Genomic DNA, 23,906 nt, shown 5'->3' on the forward strand with positions numbered 1-23,906 from the left:
ACATTGATCGTACATGGTCCACCCCTGTACCATGCGGTGTTTTACCCTAGTAGATAAACTATGCTACTGTAGGCTTGGTTAATTTGTTACTACTAGGTAATCATGCATAGGCTATACCTAGGTAGTAGTATCTAAGCCTACTTTCCCACAGTGCTAGCCTTTATAAACCTGTAAAGGTTAATTTTGAAGAGATTAATTGTCATTTTAATCATGAAATATGATATGCTACCGTAGGCCTAGTTAATCCCGACCATAGGTAAACCTGCGGCAAATTAAAGAAATAGTAGCTATCCAATTCACACTTAGGCCTACCTTATGAAACACTAATTAAAGCTTAAAGAGTTAATTTAAAATAGGTTAATTGTTTAGTTTAAATATTAAATAGGCAACGCTTTCGTAGGCCTGGTTAGGTAGCTAATTACCTAAGGCCCTAAATTACCTAGCTAGGTACTAATTTGAAGACCCACTCGCACAGAGGCATACCTTATTTAAAAGCTATTTAAAGCTTTGCGCCGGTTTTAAAGTTACTCCATGTATTCAACAGCACTCAAACTTCACTCCAGAGTGGGAATCACTCAAGTAATCCCTTTATCTTAAGTGATTTAAGTCACTTTTCGGTCGTATGTAGTAACTGTCACGATGGTTTGTTTACAAATTTCATAACACTTTTCATAATTTCCCTCCGTCGCTTGGTTACACCGTCCGTGATGAGGTATACTTATTTCGTCTTTATTTCTCCTTATATTTAGTTGTAGATCGGGAATAAGTAGAGAATAAACTTCTAATTTATATGGAGCTTGATTTTAATATATAATTATCGAATAATATAAGTGATTCCATGTTAAATTTGTACGGCAAACGTCATCATGGCAACACTCGCCGACTGTTTCCACTGTTCATAATATGAATAGTGAATTAGGATATTAGTTCTCCTAATATTTACATTCAAAATAGATATATTGAATAAATGTCATTATTTCTTAAAAACTCAATATAATTAATCAAATATAATATTCATACTAAAAACACTTTTGATTTCCCTCGGTTCTTATCTCCACCATTCGTAGCCAGGAACATTATTACGATTTTGTATTACTTCTCTTAAGCTTTATTTATTATTAGAAGGAAGAAGGGAAGACCAAGAGAGAGATGGCGTGATTGTGTAGGGGAAGATATGGAATTGAAAGGTATAAATGAGAACGAGGCACAGGGCAGAAATCGATGGAGACGACTCATTCGCAATGGCGACCCCATATAAAAATGGGTTTAAGCTAGGAAGAAGAAGAAGAAGTTTTATTTTTAAAAAAGATAATATAATAATCAAATGCGATTATTTTTCATGAAGGATGATAAAATACACGTAGAATAGTTTGACTGATACATTTTAAATTTTGTACGTCCCTTATAGCTATCATTCCACCATTTGTAATGTTGACTGTGTAGCATATTTTAGTATTATCTCCTCCAGTCTTTAGATAATCGAAAACGGATATACATATATATAAAATTACTGAGTAAATATAATTTTTTTCAGAAAATTAACTAAAAAAGACTATTTCTGAGTGGGATAATCGATGGGTGGACTTCGAAACAAGTTTAGAAGGATTTGATATTTAAAACATTTTGAACTATAGTATTGCTAATTGTTGTTCAGAGATGTAACAAGTGACAACAATAAGCTTGATTATATTAATTCATAGATCATTCAGTATCTACGAAGTAACAGCAGGATTTCATTGTCATAAATAAAATACAGCGACACTAAATGAAGAAAAAAGCCGTGAGAGGATTTGAGACACATTACTTAACTTCTTGGGATCAGGAAGATGTAGGCTGAAGTTATATAGCACAGTAGGTTTTTTTTATTATTATAAACAACTACTTTTTTTAGTAACCTTGCTAACATCATCAATCTTTCGCTGGTGAAATTCTGAGGACAATTAGAGAGAGAGAGAGAGAGAGAGAGAGAGAGAGAGAGAGAGAGAGAGAGAGAGAGAGAGAGAGAGAGAGAGAGAGAGAGATTCTCTATAAATAAATTGTATGGGGTGGATTATTTAAATTAATAAGGCACACAATAGCAGATACTGAGAGAGAGAGAGAGAGAGAGAGAGAGAGAGAGAGAGAGAGAGAGAGAGAGAGAGAGAGAGAGAGAGAGAAATCCTTTTATCCAAAGTCAATTAAAAATCCTTATCACGTGTGGAACAGTTCGTTGTGAATCATAACCTTGACTTAAAATATCAGATTAACCTTCTTTTCTATAGAGACTGAATAATTAGTCTCCGAACGAGCTGAATGTTATATTTGTGAGTAATGATTAAGTGTGTTTTTATACAAGTGTATCCTTTTAAGTCAGTATTACATATATGCTCAGCTGAAAAAATTTAATGTTTTTTATTGCCGAGTGTTAAACTTGGGACAAGAAAATGGTCACATTGCTTATATATATTCTGTTGACAGTAATTTGTTTTTTTTTTTATTATTAAACAGCCCTAGACCTATCATTCTTATGGGCTTGCCTCCACCACTAACAATACGGTTTCCGCATACTCGGGGAGTAAGCCTACTAACTACACTGTTGTTGTTGTGGGGGGGGTGGGAGTGCTTTCTCGTTGAGTTGAATATACAGGAATTTTAGGATAGGATATCATGATTTATTTATTAGAATGAAAATGTAAAATAATTAATAATGTGCTTATTAAACAGTAAAGAAAAATTATTTCTAATAGAATATATCGTATGTTTTTCATTTTCGTTGGTAAAACAATGGCTTATCTGTGGGTATACGTTACCACTTTTTTAACAGAATATTTGATCCTTGTTGTCAGTATGAGTAACAATTTTGAAGAACACTTCATGGTAAATTATGATTATAATGTTTTAAAAGTGAAATACGTACGTATCGTATTCTCGTTCATAGACCATAGGCCTATGGTCTTGTTTCGCTTAACTTTGCTATGTTGAATATTCGCTGTATTTAAGGTGTAATAACCATATTTCAGTCTACAATGCGAAACTCCCTTTTATTTGTTAATCAGCTATGATAGTTTTTGGATTTTAGTCACCCAATATAACACCTAATCTCACAGACTTCTAAGAAATCTTCAAGACATCCAGGAATGATATGGTGCCACCTTCGTTAAAAAAAATTATGTATCCTGTGGGAAAAAAATCCAAAATTATAATAAACGAATAGTAATCCGAGATCCGCATCAGTTATTAATAAATAAATAAATAAATATTGTTACATCATTAATTTAGCTTTAACCACACTGAGCAGAGCAAAAATACTTGTGCTACAGGGTCGCCTGCTCAGGGAGAACAAAACTGCGCAGGCATTTCACATTAACGTTCAGGCGCAGCCGCGCAGTCGTATCTGAACGCTAGAGGTGGCCTTTAACAAGGAGAATGAAAGCCTTTAGTTCGTGCTTCATCATTATCGCCTGGGAATCTGCAGTTTGCTGGTGAAGGTGTAATCCAATCATTAGGCGCCATTGTTCTTGGTTCCTATAGCGCTCAGTCACTACACAAACACAGTTGCGGGCACAGTACACTGTTCGAGTGACGTTCAAAGCTTTCTTCCCTAGTTTATTACAATTCTAATCGTCTTTAGTTTTACTTTACTTTAAAGTACTTCTAAATATTTACTCAAATTCTCGTCGGTTACACTTTCCAGCAACAATAACCCCGAAAAATGATTAAAGATATTTGTAAACTAGATTTGCTCGTCCCCACATGCGCCTAAAGTTTGATTTTTTGAGCTATTCGGCGTCTTGCTATGAAAGGTGGGGTTTTATTGTTTATGTTGTAAGATTCCTTAATAATAATAATAATAATAATAATAATAATAATAATAATAATAATAATAATAATAACTTATACCCAAAGGGAGTTATAACTAATCGGCTTCTGCTCCTGCCAGGATTCGAACTATAGGGTTTCTCTCTCTCTCTCTCTCTCTCTCTCTCTCTCTCTCTCTCTCTCTCTCTCTCATCACAAATACTATTAACTTAGTTTTCACTCTCTATCTCTCTCATCTCTTCGCTCTCTCTGTTAGATACTATTAGTTCTTAGCTAACTTTATCTCTCTCTCTCTCTCTCTCTCTCTCTCTCTCTCTCTCTCTCTCTCTCTCTCAAGTACTATTAGTTCGTAGCTCGCTCTCTCTCTCTCTCTCCCCCCCAATACTATTATCTCTCTCTCTCTCTCTCTCTCTCTCTCTCTCTCTCTCTCTCTCTCTCTGTCAAGTACTGTTATCTTAGCTCTCTCGTCTCTCTCTCTCTCTCTCTCTCTCTCTCTCTCTCACACAAATACTATTAACTTAGCTCTCTCTCTCTCTCAAATACTTTTATCTTTCTCCTCTCTCTCTCTCTCTCTCTGTCAAGTACTATTAGTTCTTAGCTCTCTCTCTCTCTCTCTCTCTCTCTCTCTCTCAAATACTATTAATTTTGCTCTCTCTCTCTCTCTCTCTCTCTCTCTCTCTCTCTCTCTCTCTCTCTCCCAAATACTATTATCTCTCTCTCTCTCTCTGTCAAGTACTATTAGTTCTTAGCTCACACACACACACACACACACACACACACACACACACACTCTCTCTCTCTCTCTCTCTCTCTCTCTCTCTCAAGTACTATTAGTTCTCTCTCAAATAATATTATAGTCAATTCATTTAAGGTAGATTCTTGCGCCTACGAGACGTTTGTTTGGCGGCCTCTGATTGGCTGGTACCGGGAGGTAGGCCGCTCACTCAGTCTCATTATTTTCTACTGTGGCTTAGAAAACTAGCAATATTATGTTTATATTTCTTCAATCAACTCACGCTTTGCTCAAGATAGGAAAATTTTGCTCATACCATAGGATTCGGTATTAATTGTGCAACTAAGTCATCTTTTCCTGAAATCAATAAGATAAAACACAAAGGAATTACAACGAGTAAAAGTGAATAGAGAAGCATTTGATTCTTTATACCTGTTTTTATTTATCATCGGATTTCGCATCATTAACGCGATTAAGATAAAATAAAACTTGTGTTTTCATACAACAAATTCACCCTGGATACGCTGGTGCTTTCAGATTTTGGATGCGTGTAAAATGTGAGGAGAAAATGAAGAATATGTCTTATTATGTTGCATCAGTAAATGATTCAATCATTCAAGTTTGACGGTATTGCTGAGAGAATGAGATCTGCAAGGCGTCGTCGTTGCGTTTGTCTCCTCAGCGAGAGATTTGAGTTGCCAATTAGCGATATAAAAGGTTGCAGTTTCGACAATATTTACCATGTTATATTATTACATTTTCTGAAAATAGATACACAGAATTTCCATTATAACTGTCGAACATTTTAAATCCAATATCATATAGTATGTCTGGGCATATCTGATAAGGAAAAAAATAATAATAATCAGATGGATGCATCTGGTACCGTTAGCTCAGACCCATGCGGGCGCGAATTCAATCCAGCAAAGAAGTTGAAATCTGTGGAAAGACGACTTCACACTCTTCAACTCAGCCCAAACTTTAATCAGGTTGTTTCAAGATATTGTTTCTAATTTTATTTTATGAATATATCTTCAAATGAAAGAGACATCAGAGACCTACTTGAGTGATATGAAATAATAAATAATCTCAGTGAAGTAATAAACCACAAATAATTAAGAAAGATTGACTTCCTATCAGGCTGAGTCAAGTACGGCTGCAACATAATAAGACATATTCTTCATTTTCTCTTCACATATTAGACGCATCCAAAATCTGAAAGCACCAGCGTATTCAGGGTGATTTTATTGTATGAAAATACAAGTTTTAACTCATCTTGATCGTATGACTTATTAAAAATCCGATGATAAATAAAAACAGGTGTAAAGATTGAAAATTTTTCTCTTCACTTTTACTTGTTGTAATTCCTTTGTGTTTTATCTAATTGGTTTCAGGAAAAGATTATTTAGTTGTACAATTAATACCGAACCCTTTGGGATGACCAAAACTTTATTATCTTTGGGAAAACGTGAGATAAATGAAGAAATATAAACATACTGCATGTTTTCTAAGTCACAGACGAAAATATGACACAATGAGCGAGCGGCCTACCTCCCGGTACCAGCCAATCAGAGGCCGCCAAACAAACGTCTCGTAGGCGCAAGAATCTACCTTAAATGAATCGACTATAGTTCTCTCTCTCTCTCTCTCTCTCTCTCTCTCTCTCTCTCTCTCTCTTAAATACTATTAACTTAGTTTTCACTCTATCTCTCTCTCTTCGCTCTCTCTGTTAAATACTATTAGTTCTTAGCTAACTCTCTCTCTCTCTCTCTCTCTCTCTCTCTCTCTCTCTCTCTCTCTCTCTCTCTCTCTCTCTCAAATACTATTATCTCTCTCTCTCTCTGTCAAGTACTATTAGTTCTTAGCTCTCTCTCTCTCTCTCTCTCTCTCTCTCTCTCTCTCTCTCTCTCTCTCTCTGCCTTGGTTTTTTCATCACAGTCTTTGTAAACAATTAAAACTCTGCCGTGCGTGGTCTGCGGAGAGAGCTGTACTACACAACAATGAAAAAATTATTTTAGTTTGAAAAATTATTTTAGTTTGAAAAACAGCTGTGTAAATTGGGAGAGGAACTGACACTGTTAAAAAGTGTTTTCAGTCTACTAATTGAGTTCTCTTTGCATCTTAATACATTTTTCTCTCTCTCTCTCTATCGATGTATTTATCATTTTTTGATAAGTGAGGTATCCCCTCTACCGTTGTTTGCGTTTAAACACTTATATACCAGTTTTTAAGTATAAAATGTAAAAGTGAAAATGTGGATTTACGTAGTTCATAAGATTCTGAGTTACCGGTATCATTATCGAATCTAAACATTAGGAATAAGTAGGAGTGATTAGTAAAAGAACAATAATTACTACGTAGGAATAGTAACAAGGTGGTAGAATGATTGTTATACGTGAAGTACACCAGGAATTGCAAAGAAATGAGACATGTGAATAAAATTAGTAACATCTAATCGGGTAGCAGGACATAGATCGCATACACAATTTGTCTTCTTAATATAACTGAAATAACATTTTCCAGTATTTCATCTTGTATATTGTACCTATATATGCTATGACATTTATAGAAGTAAAGCTCCATTGTTTGGGGAAAAACGAACCCACCCCAGTAGAGTACCTCGCAGGTCTTTGAACCAACATTGCCTCAAGCCACAAGATATCTCTTTACGTTATATTTCGCTCACGACAAAATGAATAATTTGAATAATCCAGCTTTAAATTAAAATTAAATGTCTTAAATCTGGTTACAAAATTTATAATCGATTCATGTTACAGTTAAATGCAGTAAAACCCTTCGTGTATACACACACACAACACACACACACACACACACACACACACATATATATATATATATATATATATATATATATATATATATATATATATATATATATATGTTAGGTTCCTCGTAGCTCTGTTAAAACAGAACCGGATTTTGTAAATCTTAGGACGGCAACGTCACGGCGATATGCAGTATGCACATGTTTCATGGTCTCGTTTGGGTAAAGATATTGCCGCAAAAAGGCACATTTAAATGCCGACAGGTGTGTTAGATAAGAGCAAATATACTATTTTAAGTATATTGGACAGTCGCTGCCGACAGAAGGCCGGAAATAAACGAAGAAAAGCCGATGCATTTTAAGACGAGGCTGCCAGACGTGGAATCCACCATCGAAGATAAGTGGGAGGTAGCGGTGGGAGCAAAAACTTGTGGTGGGGGGATTGTGGGGGGTGGGTGTGTGATGGCTGGTAAACATTCATAAAAGGTGGGGGCGAAGGAGGGGTTGTTGGAGAGAGAATGTGGGGGGGAAATTGGGGATTGACAAAACCTATTTTCAGGTTCGAGTTCGCCCTGGTGGGTCTAGGTATACGTAGTATCTTGAGGACGGATAAGTGGTTCAACATCCTTCTCCCACTCTCTCTCTCTCTCCCTTGTTCAGTACTTAAAACCTTAGGGGGGTTGGCTGCTGCTGCTGCCTCTAAGCCTTTGCAGTTTACAGTCTTTTACAGACACAGACAGTGACTGCGTCAGGCTTACCGTCAGTATTCAGACAGGCTGCAGTCAGTGGGGACTATACTTCTGTGGTCGTGAGAATATTAGGAAGACCTTCTAGTGCTGTTTGCGACATTTTCAAGACCTACGTTACTTGTTATATAGTTGTTTTTGTGACTGGAGTTTATTTCCGGGAGAGTGAGTATTAACAAATCAAAGTTTTTATTTTATTTGTACAACTTAATAGTCTAAGAATGAGTTATTATAAGGATTAAGGTAAAATCCGTAAGGAAGGACGGATATGTTTCTTTCAACTCAAAATGGAGCGAGTTATCCAGGCTTAAGTGCACTTACAAATTTTCAAAATTAAGTTTAATTTCGATTTAACCTCGTTCGTAGCAGCATAAGTAAACGTCAAGTGTGACCTGATACTTTTGAGAAATTAAATTAGTATTGAAATGCTTATCATGGTATGTTCTACGCTCCTGAAACAATGAATGAAAAATATTACCTGCGCTTCAAGTAAAAAAAAAAATAAATAAATAAAACAATCGCACACACAGGCATGTGCACGAACACTACGTACTCACACTAACACGAATATATGTATTTCACAAATACGCATCGGGTATTATAACTCGTCTTGTTTAAGTGAAAGTGACGTCCTCTTAAGTGATAGATTTCCTGGTTCGTCGTTAAGATATGCCTATAATCACCAAGTGATGTAACTATTCGTATGAACACCAAGTATATAATATAACAACAATGATGATAATGAATTGATAATGCATTAAAAATGAAGTTAACTACAAACTTTAGATATACGACTGACAGTGAGAGAATTGGTAGTTTGTATTTGATCTCTTATCAACATTATTAAAATCTGTGGCATTAATTGGTCATATTTCAACGTTACGGGACAGAATAGGATTAAGAAATCAGTGAAATATATATATATATATATAATTTTGTTTCTATGTCCACGGAGCCGAACGTCTGTCAGAAGGCTGGTGGCATTTTTGCCGTCGATGGTCAGGAAAATGGTAAAGGGGATCTCTTTCTTCCTGTCTAAATTTTTCATAATTTTTTTTTCCTATCAAGTGCTCTCTGTTTAACTCTCTCTTCATGATTTATTAAGATTGATTCCTTGAGCAGAGCAGAGCAGTGATGAGTTGTTGGTTCCCTTCTTCGACCGAACTACTATCATCATCAAATGTCCGTACGCTCTCGTTGTTAGTCAGAGGATGATATCATGTGGATTACTGAGCAAGTTACCTCCTGTGCCGCATGTGCGCAGAAAACTGCGTTTCAAACATTGCGTGACGCAGGCCGAAGCAGGTCTGCCCCTAAGCTGTGCTGTCCTGCTTGACAATGTGTGCGCTTCCATTTAAAATAGTGAAATCAGTTTTCTGCCCTGCTCTGCGCTGCGTTGCCTGTGTCGCCTGCATCTCAATATGCTCCCGGCCTTATCAGTGAACTTCTTATCTAGTCCTGTTTGACTCTTAACGGACCACCTGCACCAATGATTACGTGAGCAGGGAGACTTCCGAAGAATTATACATCGTACTCTGCTAAGAAATAAAAGTCTGATATTATATTAATATCTAAATAATCAAGTGGAATCTTTCTACCTATATATATTCGGGGCTGCAAATCTGAAAGTTTTAAAATCTCATATTCAAAATGCGTGGCTTGGATAACATCGGTCTATCTGTAGCTATTGTTACGTTTATATGATTCGTTGTCAAGTAATGTGCGTAAAATATATCTTTTATGCTTTGGACGTTCGGTTTTGTTGCTTGATGAGACATAATATATATTTCATAACATTATTCTAGCTTTTTGATTGGGTAGCCATTGCATCCCAAACTGCACGAGGACATAGGCCTATCCTCGGCAGATTATGATGTAAGTCAGTATAAATATCCTCTAGATAAAAGTGATTCGAGTTCGACTAATTGATATTTATCCCATTACAAAAATATATAATTTACAGTGTTTAATTGTTGCTAATAACAATTCTCCGTGAATATTGAGTCTAAATACTAATAATACAAAAAGGTTCAGTTTCTGGATTTAGCTGACGTCAAATACTCGTTTCACTTTTTTTTCCCTTTTAAATTACGTTTTTAAAATGACCCGGAAAAGGGATTCGAATCCATGCGCGGCCGTTAGAATGTCGTCCCTATATCGATCTTAGGTCTTGTAGTGACGATGTGTCTAAAGAAAGCCTGAAAATATAGAGAAGTTAAGATGACACTGTGACTATTTCAATAACATCTGATAAAAAAAAAGCGACCGCATTTTCTCTCTCTCTCTCTCTCTCTCTCTCTCTCTCTCTCTCGATAACGACTTAATTGATAAACAGTATTTTACTATAGAATTAATTTTTTGTTGTATTTTATTGTCATATTTATATAGGTTTCGTTTAGGCCTATATACATACCAAGTTGATTGGGCGAAGCTCTTCTGTTTCGTTATATATATACGCACATATGTAAATATATGTGTGTGTAAGAGAGAGAGAGAGAGAGAGAGAGAGAGAGAGAGAGAGAGAGAGAGAGAGAGAGAGAGAGAGAGAGAGAAACACGCTTAGCTGATGTAAAACGAGTTTTCGTCCCACGAGCGAGACGCGTGTTGCCATATGAGAGTGTGACGCAATGTCTGGAAAGGCCGAATTTGGTCCTTCAAAAACTAAGTATATACCGTCGCTCAATTTATCTGAGAAGCTATTCAATTACTAGTGGTTAAAATCACTCCCGGAAGTGAACTTCTCGAGGGAAATGTATGAATAATTTAGCCATAAGAATAATTTTGGCAGAGCGCGGTAGGGTGTTCATCGTTTACGCAACCATATCCACTTGTTAAGGGGATGTCATCCTGGTTGCGTAAGATGATAAAGAATGTAAAGTGGTCTGAGGTGGGCTACGTGCGCTATTGTCGAATTTGTGGTGGTCGTGACAGACTGTTCTTGCATGTGTATATACTCGTGAACTTTAGTTATTAATACTTTAAGGCGTAGGCCTATAGTTTTCCCGTTTTATTGTTTGAGTTAGGTAGAAAATGGTCTATAGGACTAGCGTGAAATTAACGTTAGTATTCTTACTTTATTGGATAGGCCTATAGCTTCTTTTTTTCGAGCCCCGGTAGAAATGTAGATGGGTTCCCGGCCTATGTATAATTAATATTAATAGTCTTGGGCTCCTGGTTTATGTGTCTAGTTTAACAACGTTAATACATAGTACTTTCTGGGGTAGACCTATGGCTTTCCCGTTTTTTTTTTCTTCTTTTTAAGCCCAGGTAGCCAATGGGACTAGCTTATAATGAATGGAATTATTCTTACTTTGAGGGATAGGCCTATGGCTTCCTTTTATTCGGGCCTCTATCGAAATTGCAGTTTGGGTTCTTGGTCTATGGGACTAGCGTAAGATTAGCGTTAGTATTCTTACTTTAATTGGATAGGCCTATGTTTACCCATATTTTTGTGGCTAGATAGAAAATGGGACGCCTGAATCACGAAAAAATGGAACTTGATGAGTATTATATGAATAAAGAGAAGATCCACGAAGGAAAGAGATAAGACTTCTTGTCCTAAGTCAAGGACAAGAAGTCAAAGAGCCTTGCAGAACTCTGTCACACACACATGCACACACATACATATTATAAACATAATATCCCCTGAGACTCCACTTATCACTCTGTGAGTACTTGAGTTTTCAAGGTGACAGCTGATCTCGGCTTCACCAGATAAATATATTAAGTAAATATGAGTTACATGGTCTAGTCATCGATTCTCTGTCTGGCATAATCTTACACGTAAACTATTGAAATATACCAAGGCATAGCTGACACCTTAACATCTTAAGCATCTTGAGCTATATAGAGGTTAGTATACTCTACATCTCTCGACAATTCAAGTAAAAAAGTTATTTGCAATTAATAAAACAAACCTAATTGTTGTCGCATGTCACATTGTGTACGGAGGTTACAGGCTATACCGAGTTATCATCAAATGAAGCTTTGACTTCAACTCAAAAGTTCAACATAAAAGCACTGCCTGGTGATTGAAAGGTTAAAGATTTCTCTCGTAGAAAGTGTCACCGACACGAGAAAGTACTCGGATAAGAAAAGCTACCTTTCTGCGGATAACTGATAACAGAAAAGTGGAAAAAAGGCAAGATGTTTCAGTAAGATTTCTTTATCAAATCGATTTATTTATTTATTTATTGTATTTGGTAGTCGAAATTGTTTTCAAAATATTGGCCCACCTTCTGTATGTCTAACTTGTATTGAATTTCCCTTTACTTCCTCTTACTTCTTCCTAATTGTTTGTTTTGTTTTTGTTTGTACGTATGGTGTTTTTACGTTGCATGGAAACTTCTTCCTAATGGACACCATATTTTTTGGAAGCTTGAATTCCACGTCAATGACCTCTGTGGGTTTGTTCCATATAAATAGGTTTCATCTTTTGAATAATAATAATAATAATAAAATAATAATAATAATAATAATAATAATAATAATAATAATAATAATAATAATAATAATAATAATAAAAGACTTATGTATCACTCATTGATGTCACAATACCATGGGACACCAGAGTAGATGAGAAAGAAAGAGGAAAAATTGATAAGTATCAAGACCTGAAAATAGAAATGAGGATATGGGATATGCCAGTGAAAATTGTATACCCATAATCATAGGAACACTAGGCACGATCCCAAGATCCCTGGAAAGGAACCTGGAAAAACTATAGTTGCCGAAATAGCTCCAGGACTCACGCGGAAGAGTGTGCTCCTGGAAACAGCGCACATATTGAGAAAAGTGACTGACTCCTAAGGAGGCAGGATGCAACCCAGAACCCCACACCATAAAAACCACGTTCCAGTTGAAGACTCGTGCTTGTGCATTGTTTATATCTTCTTATTTTGTCTTCATACATTGATGTTGTGAACTTGTGAGACCAAAATCGTGCTGTTTGTGTGACACAATGTGGATTTGTCAGTTACATATAATTTTTGTTTAGTATTTCTGTAATATTTCACAGGGAAGGCGGCTGTTCGCTGTTCGCCTCCGAAGACCTCAACCGGGACTCATGGATCGCTCCAGCTCCGGCGAAGTTCCAAGAAGCGCCAGAAGAAGGCTTCAGAATGTAAGTTCAGTTCCCTGTTTGGTAAATCTGTTCTGCGTACGTGCTCATACCGGTGTACGCAGTACATGCACACACATGTGTGCATGTATGTCTAGACATACATTTAAGGGGTTTGAGCATTACCTTACACATACATATTGGGGAGTGAAATTGTCTGTTAGTGTAGATAAACCAGATTTTAAGATGTATAGCTCAAAGTCCACATGTCTTCATACATTGATGTGTGTATATATATATATAATATATATATATATATATATATATATATATATATATATATGTATATGCAAGTATGCATGTTTCTATGTGTGTAAACTAGCTGCAAGACCAGGACTCTGGTTTAACTGACTAGAAAAGCTGGGTGAGCTAGTATTTTTTGCTTAAATTCATATCTTCCAGGGCAAGGCCTCAGATCTGCGCCTCTTCGTGGGGAGCTTCATACACGCGACCAAAGATGACCCGATGGTCATGCTGACGAATACCATTCTGGGGGTTTCTTCACAGCATGTAAGTATTTTGATGTAACTTTTTAATCTGTTTAGTTCTATCCATTTGTAACATGTTAATGGCACAGATTTAATTGTAACAGGAGACGCTCAGCTAGTGCTGTGGTACTAAGAACAATTGCTGAGTCAGCTGTATTTAAATTTCAAATTTCTTCTCTGTTTCCTTAAATGGTGAGACATATATTAAGTTTGCAGAACTTCATTTACAGTTATTCCACTACTGCATTCCAACTTTTGGGTATTACTTGACATGGATAACCCTTGGTGCCAAGTGACCTAGGCATATGGTTTTTGTTGCGCAGTTCCTCCTGCACAACAAAAACCTTGTGCGTATATCACTTGTACTATGCCACAGAAACCTTTTAAACTACGGCTGAGATAGATGTGGGCATTAGTTCAACCCTTCGAATTGGCCTTTAGGATAAAACATCCTCTTTTCAGATCGCGTTTCTGGAGCCCATGGAGAAGTTGGAGGAGATCAAGGAAATGTACAAGGTTCCTGATTCAAATGTTACTCTCATGCCTGACAGGTAATGGTATTTCATTTGATTCTACTAGAACCACAGCGTCATGCAAACATATTATGAGGCTGATTGGACCAAGAGTTTCACCACCTCGTCCATTGCTTAAGACTCAGAGTGCCATCATACAAACACATTTCCAGCCATCTTTTATAGTGTCTTCTGGCAGATCTTGCCCCAAGCAGGCACATTACAAAACTAGAACTGAAATAGTTTTAGTGTTCGTATGCGATGCTTTCTTAACAGAGTTTGGCACATGAATTTTGTACTAATACAAAAATAACTTTGGCTTCTTAGAGCAATGATGCTGAAAGGTGCTCTTAAAGTACAATTCTATCTTTATTAAAAGTACTCAAGAGAATGGTTTAGCTTGAAAAAAAATAGTGACATATTTTTCTAGATATAATCATTGCAACTTGGAATTTTTATCTATAAGCAGTATAGGAATCAGAACATATTATTATCTCGGACAACTTCGATATCATCTTTTATAAAGAGGAAATGGTGTTTAGAGAGAGAGAGAGAGAGAGAGAGAGAGAGAGAGAGAGAGAGAGAGAGAGAGAGAGAGAGACAACACCACAGGCATCCTGTTTTTGTCATATTCATGTTTAAATAATCACATTTTAACTGTTGCACCTCCGCGCAGAAGAAAACCTACTCAGCATTACCCAGTTTCTACACCTACACAAAAAGCTCATCAGTTCTTTCAACATGGCCACACTATCTAAGCACACACTGATTTATCCTTTCACATATCCTAAGGATTTACCCCGCATCAGGGTATCGCAGCATTTTTCCCTTTCAATGCTTTACTCAGCAAATATACTCCCCTAAAAACATCATCTCATCATCTGCAGCCATTTTTACAATCAGAATTCACCATGCATACCTCACTTCCATAAAGCTCAGTTGGTTCAACAGTCCCCATCACAGTTGATTTTCCATAGACATTCCAAGTCTCTTAGCATTATTTAACAAATACCCTGCTACCTCCCTTGCTTCACCTATTCAGTGATGTGTGAGTCTATGTGTAAAGATTTTCATTGGCTTCGCTCCATCCTGAAACTGTACACCCTTTGATGTCCTGTGAACATTACACTGCCTCCCTATTCAGTGACAGGTGACAAGTGTGAGTCTGTGTGTAAAGATTTTCATCATTTTAGTTCCATCCAGGAACTGTACACCCTTTGATGTCCTGTAAGCATTATATACTGTATGCTTTTCAGTCCTAAGTTAATTTTAACCTTTTGACCGCTTTCAGCCAGTTTATGATTCCCGGGTTCATCGACACCCACATCCACGCCCCCCAGTTCCCCAACAACGGGCTGAAACTGAACCTTCCACTTTTGGATTGGCTGCAGAACTACACTTTCCCGACTGAGGCTAGACTTTCAGACGAGAATTATGCGAAGCAGCTCTACCCGAGAGTCGTAGTAGGTATATTTCTTTCTCCTAAATGGAAATATGAGGTTTGTGAAGCAGATACAATGACCCACAAGTTAGTTTATGCTGACAGCAAGGCAGTTCAACACTTCAGTTTGCAATAGGGTTACTATACTGTACGTGGAATTTTAATAGCCATAACAGCTTGGCTTCTCAGTTTCCTCACACATTTTTGGTTATTCTTACATCACTGCAAGCCTTGAATCTAAGGTTCCCTTTACTGCACCTCCTTTCATAGTCTCTTTCTGCCATCTTACTTTCCACACCCTATCCTAACAAATGATTTATCCAGGTATTACTGTGGTGACTGCCCCTTTTTATCCAAATACTACTGTGGTAACTGTCCCATTTATCCAGGTATTACTGTCCTGAATGTCCAAAGTGCAACTGCGAGATTTTCCTCCTTGTTACTATTTCCTGAATGACCTCTTAGGTCCCAGTGCTTGGCCTTTAGCCTGAATTCTCTATTCAGTTAAACTCTATGTTCCATGGTGGGTTTTGAACGTACACACACATCACACTAATCTATAACTAGCACAGATGCACACACAAATATATATTAATATATTAATTGCTCTATTCCCTCACGGATTATTTTATGTGGATCTCTAAGAATGAATGAAGAAGGTTCCCTTTCCTCCATAGTTCTGTTAGGATCATGAGTTTGGGTCTATTCCAGCTGTAGTGAAAAGGATCTGAAATCAGAAGATACCTGAGGTAGTACAGGCTGATAAACATGTATATCCTTGAAAAAGAAACCCGCAAAATGACTGTGTATAACGTGCTTACTTATAAGTATTTACATTGTACTTTTCTCAACTCGAGTACTTTCAGGCCCTACCTGTGGCCCTTTTTCAAGAGATGTGTAGGTTGTTCACCCTGGGTTAAGGCCCAGCAGTCTCGACCCAGGCTGACAACCTACACATCTCTTGAAAAAAAGACACAGATAGGGCCTGAAAGTACTCGAGTGTGGAGTAAAATAATAATTATAAGTGAACATGTTATACACAGTAATTTTGTGGGTCTCTTTTTCAATATCCAGAAGAAAACTTAAAAAAGTTGACGTATATCCTTGTTGCTGCATGGTGTATTAGGCCAGGTTCTCTCTAACATGATGTAAGTGAGTTCTAATCTCCAATGAAAGGAAAAGGTTCTTCATTTATTCCCCCATTCGGATTCAAGATTTGTTGTGACAAGTGAGGCCATAATGTGTGACAACCCCAAGCTTTATTTTGTGACCCAATGTTGATCTTACACTTTCAGTAACAATCCCTCTTCCTCTGCAGGACCGCCTACTTCGTAACGGCACAACAACTGCGTCCTATTTTGCCTCTCTGCATTTACCGGCGACCAAAATATTGGCTGACACGGTGAGAGAGAAAGGTCAGCGAGGCCTGGTGGGGAAAGTCAGCATGCTGATGAACTCTCCAGATTACTACAGGGAAAACTCCTTGGAAGAGTGCGTCAAGGAAAATGAAGAATTCATACTCTACGTCAGGAGCCTGAATGTAAGTTTCCAGACGTGCATCTGATGTCTAGGCCAGTCCCTTACGACGCTCCTGATTGGCTGTTGATAAGCCACTCACAGGGCTGTAAGGAAAACCTCAGTCTCTGGAGAAAGTTCACATAGGCAGGATGTATGTTCTACCTCTCCTGAGGAATACTTTTGAAAGACATATCCCTCAGGAGAAGAGGAACATGCATCCTGCCTATGTGAACTCTCGAGAGACTGAGAGTTTTTAGCCTTTGTGATTGGCTTATCAACAGCCAATCAGGAGCGTCGTAAGGGAAGGGCCTAGACATCAGATGCATGGTTGATGTTAATCTACATAGCATGTTCTTTCGCACTTATTCCAGCATACAACTTCATTCTTTCTGTTTTAGCTCACCCATTCCCTCTGCTCTCTTTCTGCCTAGCTGTGCAGCTTCTTCAACTCTGTCTTGCTCAAATTTGCATTCAGTTTAAGAACAATTCTTGAAGTTCAGCTCTCTGTGAACCTAGGAATGTGACTCAGTAGTTTGGGCGAGCATTTTTTTTTTTTTATAATGGTAATGATAGAAATATCAGTGAAACTGAATATGACTGTGGCATCTGCTGCTTTCAGTTCGTATGTTTTGATCTTTCTCATGATTGCTCTATCCTTGTTACTGTGCTTCAAGAATATAATTGTCTGGCCTACAAAGTTGATAGCAGCAGCAGTAGCCAGCTCACATTTCCTTGTCATTGTCTCCCACACTTGGTGGTTTGAAAACATGTTTACATACCTACACTCACTCATTCAAACCACCCACGGCCTGTGCCTTAACAGGGAGACTACAAGTGCCCATCCAGATATAAGAGGACTACTATCAAAGCTGTTCCTCGTGGCAGGATACCCACCAATAATGCAGGTCAAAAAGGAAACACGATGTGCATTGGACTGGTGGTGTAACAGCTGTAAGCAGCCATGAAGTCGTACTGTAATACTGCCAGCACTGTCCCTAATGTTCAACAAGGCTGCAACACTGTAACCATTCAAGCTACATTGGCTTGTCAGAAAACCTTGCCAGCCAATCAGAGTGCGAGATTATATTCTCAGTCAGTCAGTGACCAATCAGCATCCTGACTCCCAGTGATCACCTAGTAAATAAGGAGTCGGACTCACCACTGCAGATCAGTCTACGCCTGTCTTTTGGAGTGATCAGGCTTATTAGATCCTGAGTAGAAGGTGGCACAGAAACTCAAATGACTTACCCAGGGAACATGGTACAGATTAAAAAAACCTGGGTCGGTGTTACTCTGCAACTTGGACTTTTTGTATTGATTTTATTAAATTCCCACCATCAAATGTTACCTCCCCATTCAGGAAAGAATGACAAATATAGGAGAGTCACCAGAGGAATGCAGTAAAAGAGAAAGAACAGTCATGAGATGGAAAATAGATATATATACAAGTTGAATGCAGCTGATGCATCAGTCGTATTGAATTTAACCTGTTGGAAAAAGGGTCTTCTACCCACAAATCATACTATTTTCCAAAGGAGGTCTGTTATGTTACCTCATCTGAACTTTGGTGCATCATCAAAGTGATATTGTAATGTAAGGAATAGCATATTTTTAAAGATTAATGGGGAATTACCTAGATTTGTATAAAATAGGCTTCTAGATTGTTCCATGCACTTTATAAAACGTAACAAAACTTCGTAATTCAGCTTAGCATGCAAAATGACTTACAGACTCCGCTGGTACTCCCAATTGTCACTCCTCGATTTGCTCCTACTTGTCATGCAGAACAGCTGAAGGCTCTGGGTCAGCTAGCCAAAAAGTACCAGTGTCACGTTCAGAGCCACTTGAGTGAGACCAGGCCAGAGTTATCTTGGGTCAAAGAGCTGTTTCCCTGGTCGGAATCGTATACAGACGTTTATCACAAGTGCGAACTGTTAGGCCCTAAGGTAAGGTGCATCATACTTTATTAGTTAATACGTTTATATTGATGTTATACAGTAACACCTCAGCTTTAGACATGGTTTGGAAGTCACGTAAAGCCGTTGGTCCCGTTGCTGAATAACCACTGGTTCCATGCAATGTGAAAAAACCATACAAACAAACAAACAAACAAAAAACCTCAGCTTAAGACCTTAACAGACTTCTGTACTTATCAGCTACCACACTATGATAATTTTCTCTTATGCTGCCATTTTAGATGCAGTGCATTCTTAGTTATATGTCTTAAATTGTATGTTAAGGGCAAAGCGCAGGTCAGTTTAGGCTAGGAACTATTTGTAAATGTTCTTAATTGTAAGATATCTAGAAAATATTCAAGTGCAGCTATAACACAGGGACTTTGTTACTTAATGGAGATGCCTGACTCCCAAAGCATCTGCTGAGCTGAGGTGCTACTAATATGCGTATATTTTAAATTTTGCAATATGTTGGAAACATGAAACCGTGAGAGTTTAAGACTGAATAGCATATAACAAGATTGTACTTCCTAATGATACAGTAGAGTAAGGGTTTAAGATAGTATAGCTTATAACGAGATTGTACACCCAAAGACAATTATGGCCCATGGCGTTTGGCTGGATGATGCCGAAGTCAGGACACTGAAGGAGAGCGGCGTAGGAATCTCTCACTGTCCAAATTCCAACATCTCGATACGATCTGGACTCTGCAACGTCAGACGGTTGCTGGACAGCGGAATCAAAGTGGGACTTGGGACGGGTGAGCATTGGCCTAGTGATTTGTTATTTAGAATTGTCAACTTGGAACTTGGGACAGGTGAGTATCAGGTTCATTATTTGTTGTTTAGAATTTCATGACTAATTAAAGTACTGCAGATGTTGTTTAAAGTAAGAGGAATGTAGGTTTAACCAAATAAATGAGGAATGTAGGTACACTATCTGTATGAGATTGAAAATATGCCCAGATTGTTTTGAAAACTGGTTAACCTACCAGCAATCCTCCCCTTACTTAAAACCCTATGTAATAACCAGGGAAGCTACCAGTCACAGGGGACCTTAGCTAGCCACCCTCAAATACTCCTTCAGCCCAAAGACCTATTCTTCAATAGGGCTACCTCGCAGGGATCTTGAGCAACTGCAAACCACACAATGTTCCTTCTAGTTGTCTTACCTTCCGTTAAAATGTTTTAGATATAAATGCAAGTAGTTCTTTACTTAGGGAAATGTCTTTCTATATTGTCTGCAATTTCTGAAATTTCTTTGGCATCAGATGAAGTTCTTACCAGGGATCAACAAAGAAGATAAAGACGAAGTAAGTAACTTTAAGGGACTATATTTACAGAAAGACAAGCAGGCTTCTGAAAATTGAGTTGCTGCCAGTCCCCCAAGGTTTCCAGTCACATTAATGACTCTCTCTCTCTCTCTCTTCTAACAGATTGTTCAGGCGGTTACAGCTCCTCAATACTAGACAGTATTCGTCAGGCGGTTCAGACTTCCAATACCTTGACGATTTTCGATAGCAAGCATCAACACCTTCCTCTGTCTGAGATCTTTCGGCTGGCTACGCTAGGAGGAGCTCAGGGTCAGTGTATTATTATTATTATTATTATTATTATTATTATTATTATTATTATTATTATTATTATTATTATTATTACAGTCTATTCAAATCTCTCCTAGTAGTAGTCTCTTGTCTTTAGTGCTCACATCTGCTAAAAGTAGGCCGATGTTCATAGCAGATATGGGTGCCTTGGATGCAACTGTATCATTGTAATTATTATTATTATATTATTATACAAAGTCTTTTAATTTCTTCTTAATACCCTCTTTTCTTCAGTGCTCATATCTGCTGAAAGTAGACCTTTTTCATATCATTATTATCATTAGTTCTGAAACATGCAGCCAGTTCTTTTGATAAAACTAGAGGTTACGGTAAACAACACCAAAATTGTAATTCTTGAGTATGTGTAGATTTCACTTGATATTAAAAGTATGTTTACTTTAAGGCCAGCTGTCTTCTCCACTTTTTCTTCTTCTACAGTTTGTGCGCTGGAAATCAGCTATTCCATTTGCATTTTACAGCCATTCCATACACAGGACTAGTCTGACACCCTACACACCTTCCCCCGTGCGTGAGTAGGGCCGTCATTGCACCTCATGCAGTGCACAGTTAGCACTGCTATAGGTTCTTTGGAACGTCCCATTGACTACCAGATGCAACCCGTTTCAGTCGTTTTACTGGACAACCTTTAAATCCTTTATGCACTCAGTACTCCTTTAAGATGTTCCAGTACATATCTTCTACAGCATCCACAATAATACTATGTTCTTTTTAGTCGTACCCCTGCAACTGTCCATCTTGTTCTTGATACAGTAATATCTCTAGCTTAATGAATCTCTCACCACTTTCTTCTGTACTGTCCAGCAAAATGGTCTGTCTGTACTCTGTCAATGCTGTTTCAGGATCCACTAATATATGTAATATCACTTGCTCTTTCTACTGGTATTTCATTTTGTTCTGCTGTATTATAAGGCTGCCTCTATTTCTACAGTTTCTGTAACAAGAATCCTGATGCACTTTCTGCTGTATTTTCAAAGCAGGCCCAAGCAATCTAACTTGTCTTTTCCAACCTGAAGCATCTTCTATATTCTTTGTATATTATTGATTAATTATCTTATTTCTCCTACTCTTATGGTCCTAAAATCTTGGTATACCATTTTTTCATATATTCTAGTCACGAGATAAGCCAGACAGGCCCCCAAGGCCAAAAGAAACCTTTTATGATGATCATAAATAAGCCGTAGGCTATCCAAGACTTGTTCTAAATTACAAGACTTGTTCTACATTGCAGTGGTGGCCATGGATGACAAGATTGGCAACTTTGAAGTAGGCAAGGAATTTGACGCTCTGCTCATCGACCTGAGGGTTGCAGATTCACCAGTTGACTGCGAAGACCAGGTAGGGCGTTTCTCCTTTTCATTCAAGTAGAATTTTCATCCTGTGTTTTGGGTGTTAGTTTTGGTGCTGTGGCATTTTTGAGGAAGATTGAATCTTTTTACACTTGATGAATAAATAGTTATTATAAGTAATGATATTAAAAGTGTCTTTTGTATGCCACTTCGATATGTTGTTTTATTTAATGGAAATTTTGAAGGCATGTAGATACTTTTCATGTTAAATGGTGAATATTATTACAGTATTATTATTCAAAATACTTAAACATTCACGTAGATGGTTATATTACTACCATATTACAGCACAGATGACCATACAATAACTTTAAAATGGGGGCAAGAAGCGATAAATGATACGTAAATAACAGACATATCGTGTAGAATTTGTTCTGGAAAGTTGACCTGAGTTTATAGGCTTGCATTAGACGCATGTTTAGAGTGCTAATAATAACAATTAACATAATTCGTTCTACTCCTACAGGATTCACTCGAGGACAGGATCCAGAGATTTCTACTCAACGGCGACGATCGTAACATAATCGAGGTCTATGTGGCAGGTGTGAAGGTCCACGACCGTAGGCCTATGTGAGGATTGAGGACTGTGGTGCGGTTGTAAAAGCCACTGAGCTGAGAGAGGTGGCCAATGGTGCTATGCTGTACACGGAAACAGGATATTATCGCGTAGTCGTATTTCTTGTATGGAACATCCTTATAATTTTGGAATAAATACGTCGGTTTGTCTTGTTTGGTTCATTTCCTTCCGTGAGAGTATTAGGTGCATAGTCTATGGTACTATCATTTGGTTGTTGTTAAGGAACGCTCCTCAAAGGTCCCATAGCTTGGCCTTTGGCATAAATTTTATATTACAATTCCAGTTAATTTCACATAAAAGATTTTCCTCCAGTGTCGTCGAATTTCGGGTGAAGGGAATGTGATAATTCTCTTGATGCTCAGTGATGATTCGTGTTGCCAATACTTTGTGTATCGGTCTAAAAAACCTAGTACTACAATGATTTTAAGACCTGAAACTGCTCTGTTGAGTGATTTGATAGTTTCAGGATAAGAATCTGCAATGAATAACAGGAAGGATAACTGTAGCTATAACTGAAATCACAACTCTTATATTAACTGTTTTACAGTGTATAGAATGTTGAAACCAAAGTCCAGATGACTGAGAATTGTAAGCCTTGGCGCAGGTATCAAGGAAAGGTTGACCTGACTGAATGTGTGTGTGTATGTGTAGAGAGAGAGAGAGACGATTCAAATGAAAAACCAACTTTACAACGATTATTGTATAAAAATGTCCACGCTGGAATTTCCACTGGACGCTTAATAAGAAAAACCGTTAGGGACCAACGTCCCCTTTGGAAGTTCGCCAAAAATAATTGGAAAACATGTACACACACTTATAATAACTCCACGCATACAAGCCTCAAGAATGTTCTAAGAATGTAATGCCTATTTCTACTACCAAAGCGTGTTTTACATTTTATTTCTGTATTTTACCGCTGGTAACCGCTGGTAAACGCTACTACAAAGGAGGCGTGGCGTGGTTCATATAGGCCTATTTTTCATTATTCCATATAGGCCTACTTTGCATACAATTCCTTTTAATCTGAAAGAAAATGAAAGTATGACAGATACTATCGACCACAAAACAGGCTGATGTGTTAATCTATGCATATGAAAATGGAAGTGTTTGTTTGTGTCACATACACTTTTACATGCACTGAGCCATTTCAGCCAAACTTGGTATACATATAAATTAGCATTGGAGAAAGAATACTATGGGGGTAAGACATCACTAGCACTAAAGGGGGCTTGTGGGGCAGGGGGTCAGAAAGGGGTGAAAGTAA

The 23,906-nt window shown here is 37.7% G+C and overlaps 1 protein-coding gene across 3 annotated transcripts; it reads left to right on the forward strand.

The window, feature by feature from the left end:
• Positions 1-7,864: 7,864 nt before the first annotated feature.
• LOC135211040 (guanine deaminase-like) lies at positions 7,865-22,790 on the forward strand. Of its 3 annotated transcripts, none has more exons than XM_064244077.1 (11): positions 7,865-8,227; positions 13,080-13,184; positions 13,584-13,691; positions 14,132-14,220; positions 15,473-15,644; positions 16,941-17,162; positions 18,871-19,086; positions 19,690-19,855; positions 20,531-20,677; positions 21,137-21,227; positions 21,948-22,054. In XM_064244077.1, the coding sequence occupies exons 2-10, from the start codon at positions 13,128-13,130 to the stop codon at positions 21,196-21,198; spliced, it is 1,239 nt and encodes a 412-aa protein (XP_064100147.1). In that variant the 5' UTR covers positions 7,865-8,227; positions 13,080-13,127; the 3' UTR covers positions 21,199-21,227; positions 21,948-22,054. The 3 variants fall into 3 exon arrangements, with proteins under 3 accessions (XP_064100147.1, XP_064100148.1, XP_064100146.1); XM_064244078.1 differs by having other exon boundaries at positions 21,137-21,223; positions 21,948-22,043; XM_064244076.1 differs by lacking the exon at positions 21,137-21,227 and adding an exon at positions 22,532-22,790 and having other exon boundaries at positions 7,873-8,227.
• The last annotated feature ends 1,116 nt before the right edge of the window (positions 22,791-23,906 follow it).

Source organism: Macrobrachium nipponense, chromosome 4, assembly GCF_015104395.2.
Source record: "Macrobrachium nipponense isolate FS-2020 chromosome 4, ASM1510439v2, whole genome shotgun sequence".
Lineage (NCBI taxonomy): Eukaryota > Metazoa > Arthropoda > Malacostraca > Decapoda > Palaemonidae > Macrobrachium > Macrobrachium nipponense.